Genomic DNA, 9,449 nt, shown 5'->3' with positions numbered 1-9,449 from the left:
TGATCGAGGTTTCCGGCGGAAACGAAAACTTCACTTGGTGTTCGAATACTGCGATCACACCGTGCTAGACTTCCTGGACAAACATCCAAAAGGGTGAGTTTTCACTTACCGGGAAAGCAGCTGAAAGCGCGAAATTAGCTTTGTCCAGCCGTTTGTGCGGCTTCTTTGTTACAACGTCGTGCCGTTGTTAGGTCACCTCCTGGTCCACATAATGAAAATAACAACAAAACAACGGCGGCGACAACATCAACAACAAATTAATGACAACAACAAATACCCACCAACGTCACTACAGAGTATCGGGCTGCATGAAACCTGCATGGGCATAACGCGTTGTTACGGTATGTTCCGCAAAACTATAACACGGCGGGCCAAAATAATACAGAAATTTGCAAATTGATGCTGCGTTCTTGTTTAGATCGATAATTGTGAAAGCAATGCAATCATAATCTCCCGTGGTTTCTTGCCTTTTTCGGAAAAAATTATGGCGCTGCAATTAGTATAAGTATTAAACTAAAAATTTTAAAGAGTGAGATATAACTCATTTTGCCACGACCCTGGAGCAAAATCGAGCAGGTAGAGTGGACAAAACGAGACAACACAAAAGAATACCAGCATTTAATGCTTTAAAATGAGGCACTTGTAGTAGTCCATGCGGGCCCCCAAGCAGGCTTCATGCGCACATTCGCTACAGCTTGTGCACTGAATTCGAACAGAGCCTTCACAACTTGCATACCTAGCACTGCCAGTGCCCTTCGGTGCGAGTTGTGTGGCCAGCAGAACCTTTTTTCTTCGCATACTGCACACTGAATGGGTGCTTCTCCCTTCGTTTTTATTAGCCGTCTTCGTTTTGTAGTTCTCTGACTGAGCAAGACTCCATAGCTGTAGGCAGCTATGGAGTCTTGAGCCAACAAAGTGACCGTGTAGGGACGTATCAAAGAAGTGTGCTCACATATGCATTCTTTGCTTTAGCTTTTATTATTCCGGGCACTAGAGATGACTTATGGAAGCTAAAATAACTCTCATTACGCTCAACGGGCTTTCCCCAATGCCTCAGAGGCATACAGAAAACATTTGCAACACTTGCAATAAAGCGGGTCAACTGATGGGTGGGTTCATAAGGCCTTTGCCGACTATTTTTAGCGAAAACAGCACCTGATGTATTTCTCGTGTACGTCCTTTACGTCCTAGACAAGAAGACAGAAATGATATCCAGCATCCACAAGAGATGAGCTCCATAATAATTACATGACGGCTCCAAGGGCTCACGAAGGACTCCTTGACTTGTATTACAGTCTTAGAGTACTAGTTAAATAGCTTTAGCACTGTGAATATTAGGCCACGCCGAGCAAACTCTTCATGAATGCGTACCTAATGAAGGGAAGAAGTAAAACAAGAACTTTCGTTGATTGAGAACAGTACTGTGACTGGTGTACTCGCCCGAAAAATTTGGTGAAATAATTTTTTTTCGGTGCCTGTGACTAACGTGCACTTGGTCCTCATTTTTTGTACCTGTAATGTCCATCGCGTAATCACGAGAGCTTTCTAATCAAGAAAATCGGGTATGCAGGGGCAGCTGCAGGCAAAATGTTCTTTCCTGTGAACTTGGCACTATGAAATGCAAATGAAAGAAGTAAGCACCTGTCGTTGCACGAAGTAGTTGGGAGCGGTACTCGCTAACCAGTGAGGTACAGCGCGCGACATTCATGCTTCAATATTATTTCATGGATTTCAGTGCCACGCAGACTCTGAATGTGCGTAAGTCTGTGCATGCATTTAGGAGGCGCAATAGTGTAGCCGAGGAAGCCGACGCTTTGCGCAACTCGAATACAGCCCACATATTACGGACATCAAAGGAAAATTGTTTAGCTCTCAAGGGCGCTATATTGTACCGATTCTATTTCAGTGCTATTCCGTGTCACGCTTCGGCAACCGTCCGATCAACCCTCTAATACCAATGTTGTTGCAGGGATCGGCTGGACGCAAATGGTGTTTTGTAATCAAGGGAGAGAATCCGGTCTTTAGTTTATACTAATCCTGGCACCACAATTTGGTAGAGTACATTTCTGCGAATCTGAGAGCTTCGGCTACAAACTGCAAACATGCGTCTCCCCTTCCCTGCACTAATTCGATGCTAGCTTATGTGTGCTTGTCTAGGCCTCCTCCAGATCAACTGGTTTACCGCAGGATAGTCGAAATCCGGGCCAGTTGTTACATCAGTTACAGGAAAAAAAAAAAAAAAACAGTCAGGCTAGATGACAAAGGGCTTTCTACGTCTCTCTACAAACCGATCGGAGCCTACACATTTTAAGTGCGAAGCGCTTTAGGGGCCCGACCTGTCAGCGTCTGTCGCGTGATCATTCTGAACAAACCTTCCCCCCTCCATCGCTGCCACTGACTCTGAGGGTCAAGCGTTGTTCAAATCTGCAGTTGCTGAACACTTAGTGGTGTAGCTGCAAACTAATGTAGTTGTTTTTTTTCCTTTGAATTCCTTTTATTGTTTTGTTTTGTATTTACATTGTACTCACCATCTCTGTAACACCCTCTTGGTTTTGAGGGTATACTAATAAATAAAATAAATAAAATCAAGTGCTCAAAACAAGGTCAAAACAAGTGCAGAATTAATCAAAACCAGTTCAAAATAAGCCAACATGATTCATAATAATTTAAAAGAGAGGAATAATAAATCATTAAGCGCAATAATTAGCACAAACTCGTTAGAATCGGTTCCGAAACGCCAGAATGTTACCAGCGCAGCGCAAGAGAGGGCGCCACCACCCCAAGAACTACTCCAGCACCGGCACGTCATTGCTTCGCACTTCCACAAGTTTCACGTTAGTGGAGCTGCATTAGCGCTGGATTTTACCTACACAAGCGCTGAATTTTTTCTCATGTCGACTATTGCGTCGCTTGTGAGTTGGCATCCACAACCAGTATAATTTAAGGATTCCTTCCGGTCGATTCTATTCCTGCTTTTATCACTCACCGTTCGCGACGTACCGATCAGATTGATAAGGTGGGCAGAGCGCCGCTCGGGCCGCTTAGGAAGCGCGAAAAGAAGTTTCATTGGAATGAAATCGTTACGTCATTTCGGCCCCAGATTTCAATTCTTCCCGTCACCCCTCGTGGACGACCATCGTGAAAATTCGCTTTGACTTTTTGCCGTAACCTTCGCCAATGACTCTTTACTTCCTAGATAACTTATTATTCGTGTAAGGTCTATTGAAACTTAATTCAGCATTGCTGCCGACGCTAGCGAAACCTGTGTGAATGCATCAAGAAGCCAAGTCGTAGAGTTAAAAACATGGTGGGAGACGATTATTAGGTGATTTTATGGCATACTGACTGCGTGCTTGACATCAAGTAGCTCATGCAAAGTGGGTGTAGGGAGATTGGTAGCTGAGCGCGGTGTTAGGTGACCGTGCGTCGCGGAAACGTACTCGATGTGTGGGACGATACCCGCTGCAGTGACAGTTGCTATGGCGTATTGCTGCTCGGTTCGATGATTCAGGTCGCGGGTTCGAACCCTGCCGCGGCTGCTGCATTTCGATGGGGCCGGTAGGAAAAAAAGGCTTGTAGGCTTACATTTAGGTGCGCGTTATGCAATGCCAGGTAGTCGAAATTATTCCGCAGGCCCGGACTGCGGTGTGCCTAATGATCATATCCTGGCTTTGGCGCGTAAAACAGCAGAATTTGATTTGATTTAGACAAGGCGGATGACATTGCACGTCGGCCATGATTACCTTAATTAAGGGATTGGCCACACTTAATGCGCGCTTGGGTCATTCAAGTTCCGTGACTTCGAGTGCTTCTTTTACTTCTGTTATCACAGATATGAGCAATTTTTTGTCGTAGAAAACAAATGAGCGCACTAACGAACGACAGAGAAAAATACGACACGAAACGAGCGCTGTCTCACCACTTCTTTTTTTTTTTCGTGTTTTGATGTCTGCACTCCATCTATGCGCATATTTTCGCGTTCGACTCTATGAATCAAATCTATCTAGCCCGACTAGGAGTCCTAATAATGCTTTCGTGCGTTTGTCTAAAGGATTATACCGAATGTTTTTGCGCATATAGAAGAATTTTCTTTGAACATTCAGTGACATGCTTTTGAATAAATACTTTCTGCAGCGTTCCAGACGCGCTCACGAAGAGGATGGTGTTCCAGACACTACAAGCCATCAACTTCTGCCACTTGCATAACGTAAGCGCCGCCGTGTACCTTCTTCGGAATCACTGAAGGCACTTTGAATTAAGTGCTCTCATCAAACACGGGCGGGCGGGGGGGGGGGGGGGGGGCTAGCATCATGCTTGCGAGAATGTAGATGCCCAAATCGTGATCAATGCCCCTTGCAATACCAGAGCCCCAGGGGCAGCGAAATTGCACCGCAGTGCCGATATACAGAAAATTGATGAACTAAACTTCGCTCCTATTACTGGTAGCAACCCAGTTTACATGAATAATGGCAGATGTGTATACCACCGATTATTCTTTGTAGAAAGTGAAAGAAAAATGCAGAGTATACCGTGCTGCTTATACATGATGTTTAGTGCTGTAGTAACGTTAATATTCAACGTGAAGGCAGTTTACTATAGACAGAAAATATACCTTTTCTGTAACATTCGTCGGGCATGCGATAACAACTAAGCAACCATAAGAGATCTTTGTTTAATGACGCATCAGAAGAAGGAGGAAAAAAAATGTCACAGTTTCGCCCTAAGGGCGAAGCAATGAATGCGATAGCAACACAGCAATCTCATACGAAGTAAGGTGAGCGGCTTTGGTAGCAACAACACGCAGAACTGTTGTCGACGCCATCGGCGTTTTGCCCGCGTTAGCTCTAAATGCGTGCGGCGTTGGTGACTGTTGCTGGAGCCTCTCATATAAATAGGCACTTGGTGCCGCAGCTAAACGTCGCGTCCCTTCCTTCCCCCTCCCCCACGGCCTCTCGCGCGTCTGAAGAAGGCGCGTTTGCTCTACATATATGGTGATTGTAAAGGAGAAACGAGACGCCTAATTCTGCAGCCCTTAAGCGAGCACGGCGCAGAACGCGCGTTTGTTCTCCGCCGTGCGTTCACTCCCCGTGAAAGACGCGCCCCTCGCGCCCTTTCACTCGCACATACAGCGTTCGGCGCGCGGCGACGATTTCATCTCCAAATGACGTCATACGGAACCTCACGGCGACGGCGACGGCGACGGCGACGGCGACGCCGACGGCAGAAATCTGCTTTTGAGTGTCCATATAATTGCTATCGCAATAAAAAAGGTATTTGATAAAACAATTTGAACGAAAGCTACAAGTGGTGCAAAGACCTTACGTTCTGCCGTATCTCCGTGGCAGTTTTTGGGCTTGTTTGCATATTGGGGAATAATATTGCGCAACCTAAGATTGGACAAAAAGCGATGCACTACAGCTCCGATATATGCAATAAATTACAACACGCGCTTATTTCGCAGTAACCGCACAGTTGGAAGTAAAGGATATATGTTGTTCGCTCTTACAAATATTTGCTCCCGCGTTATACAATGCACTCGTTTTAATAATATTCTGAAGAATTAAAACACTCTCCTTGAAGAAAACCAGACCTGCACGTGCGTTTTGTGAAAGATTTTTAGTAATATATATCATATTTATGTGCCACTATATCTATTCCTTACAAAACGTAGAAAATAATTCGGAAAATCCTTAATAATTCAGAATTCGCTTCCCTGTATCGTGCAACGTTCGCTACATGTCTTACAATGGCTAACGATGCCGACTGAGTTTCGCCGAAACTGCATTAATACTTGGTAGTGTGAAGCCATTCAACGGTAATCATTGGCCAACGAGACAATGATACGTAAAACTGGGGTGAAAGCGTCAACCCGTCGTGCCATTGAATTCATCGAGTATTTTTGATACATGATTGCTCCTGATGGAAGCTGTGACACTTTTCCTGTCCTGTGGTCACGTTTTCTCCGCAGTGCATTCACAGGGACGTCAAGCCGGAGAACATCTTGCTCACCAAGGATGGCGTTGTCAAGCTTTGTGACTTTGGCTTTGCTAGGACACTCAGTGAGTACCGAAATACAACTTACGCACGCTTGCTACCAACAACTGCCTACAGTGTGGCCATGTGACTTACGGGTACGCTGTGTTACTGATCATGGTGGCCTCAAGCAGTCTTCAGATGGTCACTTCGGGAGTAATGCAGCTGTCGCATCATCTCGTAAAACGCGACCGGCCACCTTTTATGAATGAATGAACCAGAGAGAAAAAAATTGACGAATCCCACGCATATCTGAGAATGGGTTATGATGAAGTGATGCTTTCGTTGATGTTGTTGCCTTAAAACAGCTTTACTGAAAAGCCTTCAATTCTCCTCCTTTTTTTCATAGGTGAAAGCTTCTCGCTCAATGCAGGCTCTGGTGCCATTTTATTCATTTAACTTCTTTCTGCTCACTCGAATTCTTCTGTTGGTGACTTCTTTACTTCGGTGTAGCCGACATTTTCATACTCATTATGGGGGATTGACCAAGAATATTCCCATAACCAGTGACCGAAGTGGTCGATTCGGGAAGTTACCCAGTGGCAAAATACCAATGGCCAAAGTTGTATAATCGATAAAGACAGCAGCATCCAGTAGCCAGCAGCCAGCACTTAATTATAACACTTGCAACGATGCTTGGATTGTGTAACCTAGCTTGTTTAGAATATTGACAGTTTCCTTAAGGTGAATATTACGCTAAGTAAAGAAATCGACGTGGGTGGAGATTTGGGTTTGTTGGTCTGTCATCATGGAATGGTATTTGGAAGCGCAAGGAAACACGGACACGAGAAGGAACGAAGACAAGCGCTAAATATTAACAACAAATTGTTGATATTTAGCGCTTGTCTTCGTCTTCATTTCTTCTCGTGTCCGCGTATTTTTTTTGAGCTTCCAAATACCATTCTGTGCTAAGTAAAGTGTGGCTTCCAATATACCAGCGGGGGTACGGGCGGCCGCGGCGTCTGCCATGGCAGAAACGTGATGGTGGTCGTCACTTAATTGTTAGAGAGTTTATCTCTAAAAAGGAAGTAACTTTAACTCCCCTCATAACTGCAGCCATAAAGTAGTACGAACGAGTCATATGTTTGGTTGCGGTTTTAACAGATCAAACATAAACAGATAAGCACTGTTGTGTAGAACATATAGAATGTTCCTCATGTTCTACGCAGCGTGCTTATCTGTTATTGTATGATCTTTGACAACCGCATCCAAGCATTTCACCATTGCGTACTACATGAAAGCCGCGGCTATCAGGGGAGTAAAAGTTACTTCCTTTACAGATAAACTCTTGAACAAAATGTTTGAGTAAAATTACGGGAAAAAAGCAATAAATAGCCTATTTTAGTGAACTAAAACAAAGGCAAGGTAACAGAAAGCCGAATAGAACCGAAAATGTGTTAAAGAAGTTGCCATACTGTGATTTTTTCACAATATTTTTTAACTGTATGTAAATAAGGTCCTATAAAAACTTCCGTAAAAACTATAGGCCAAAGTATATAAAATACTCTTCACGTTTTATCAACTCAAATTCAATCGCTAACAATGTCAATATTACTTAATTCAGGTAGCAAAACATACAGTTGTGACTACTTATGAATAGAAACTGGCTGCAGAGCCATTACACGCTGCACTTTCATGTTATTACGCTTTTGATTACCCCTCATTTTGATTGGTGATTTTCTGCTCGCGTTTCGATTTATGATAACGGTATATACTGTGAAAAACCTCCTCAGATGTAGCAACGCATGAATCAAACAGAGCGAAGGTGTTAACGGAGTTCTCGCACCCCAAAGTCCTACTGGACTACTTTATCATTGCCCGAAATATACCCATGAATTGGCAAATATTTCAAAATATTGCGCGCAATTATTTTGCAATGTTCGAGTGTTTTCAAACGCTTCACTAAAATGAGCTTAGTCGTTCTGTCCTATTAGCGACGACAAGATATAATGGCGCCCTTTCGTGAGTGACGTCACGGCAACAACGACCCTCGGCCAAGTTCGCTCGGCTGCGGCGCGCGCTCGTTCGTTTCGTGCGTGGTCGGAGTATTGGACGTCGGCCCAAGTTCATGAAGAATGTTTCCACTCCTTTCTGCTGCTATGCTTAAGTTGCAGTTAGAGTTTTCAAAGCAGCATGACTCCTGGAAATCTGCGGATTAGATATCGCAAGCCATGTAGAGTTGAAGTGGTCTGGTGCACCATGTCTGTTCAACACAATGCGTTGGCGGGCTAGTTGGTGCGATTCCATAATTACTTGATTAGCGCAAAAACAACGGACACGTGAAAGACGACAGGACAAGGCGCTACTCTCAACTCACATCATTTTATTGAATCCCTCCTTTATATAGAGCAGAAACAAGAAGAACATGCGCAGTGAGCACCATGCGCGGCAACCACCACAACATCTGATCGCCAGAGCGCACTCATGACACATAATACAAAAAAAACCATATTCAGCGCTGTACAAGCTTAAGGAAGGCACACTAATGCACTGCGAACCCAGTGACTGTATGAAAAAAGCTTCTGACAATTCTCGGGCGATGGTGTCACGGCTCTTTTTCAAAATCGTAGTGTCATGAAACATAGCTTTGCACTTGCATATTTTGCAATGTTGAGCTAAATGGGAACCTGTGCCTGTCGGTATAGATCGCTGGTGTTCTCTAAGGCGCTCGTTAACACAGCGGCCTGACTGCCCTACGTACACTTTGGCACATGACAACGGAATCTTATATACTACACCGACGCTACAATCTACAATCTTCGCGTGGTTCTTTTCACAATCTGGTTTCTTACTTGTTTTTGAAATACGGCTGCACAACATTGACAATTTCTGAGGAGCAGAATACACTACTGGGATACTGTGTCTAGTGGCGACATTCTTTAGATTGTGAGCCACTCTATGACAATATGGCACAACGTCAGGCCTCTTCTTTTGAGTAAGACAGTTACTTTTGTGACGCTTCCCTTTCAGTCTCTGAAGCAATACCTCAGAGACCGAGGTCAGCATCACACTTGGGTAATCCGCCGCCTTCAGCCTATTTAACTGTGCAATGAAACTGGTTCACAGTGTGATGGAACGATTCCTTTAACGAAGACTCTAGACAGATCAAAGCAATGGCGCGTTTGACAATCTTTGAGTGCGCAGACGCATAAGGTAAAAGTTCCTTACGTGCACGTGTCGAGTACATCGAACATGCGTGATCTGTTTGTAAGGATAGCTGCAAATCTAAAAACTGGAGTTTACCGTCCCTAGATACCTCATGTGTGAAAGTCAGACCTTTGCCATTGTCAGAGAACAGAGTTAAAATATCGGCTACCGTAACGGAGCACTCGTTGTTAGTCTGTTTTATCACAACAAGAAAATCGTCAACATATCTAAAAATTTGAACCAAGTCATTGTCTAAAGCACTCTTAAGA

The 9,449-nt window shown here is 44.2% G+C and overlaps 1 protein-coding gene across 1 annotated transcript in view; it reads left to right on the top strand.

The window, feature by feature from the left end:
• Nucleotides 1-9,449, top strand: part of LOC119458943 (cyclin-dependent kinase-like 1) — a 32,535-nt gene that overhangs the window by 1,864 nt on the left and 21,222 nt on the right. The window contains exons 2-4 of the mRNA XM_037720799.2: nucleotides 9-93; nucleotides 4,135-4,207; nucleotides 5,969-6,059. Coding sequence (XP_037576727.1) covers nucleotides 9-93; nucleotides 4,135-4,207; nucleotides 5,969-6,059 — 249 coding nt within the window. The remainder of the gene's footprint in view (nucleotides 1-8; nucleotides 94-4,134; nucleotides 4,208-5,968; nucleotides 6,060-9,449) is intronic.

The sequence above is a fragment of the Dermacentor silvarum genome, chromosome 7 (genome assembly GCF_013339745.2).
Source record: "Dermacentor silvarum isolate Dsil-2018 chromosome 7, BIME_Dsil_1.4, whole genome shotgun sequence".
In the NCBI taxonomy this organism is placed as follows: domain Eukaryota; kingdom Metazoa; phylum Arthropoda; class Arachnida; order Ixodida; family Ixodidae; genus Dermacentor; species Dermacentor silvarum.
The sequence above is the reverse complement of the archived record's forward strand: the minus strand, read 5'-3'. Positions and strand labels throughout refer to the sequence as shown.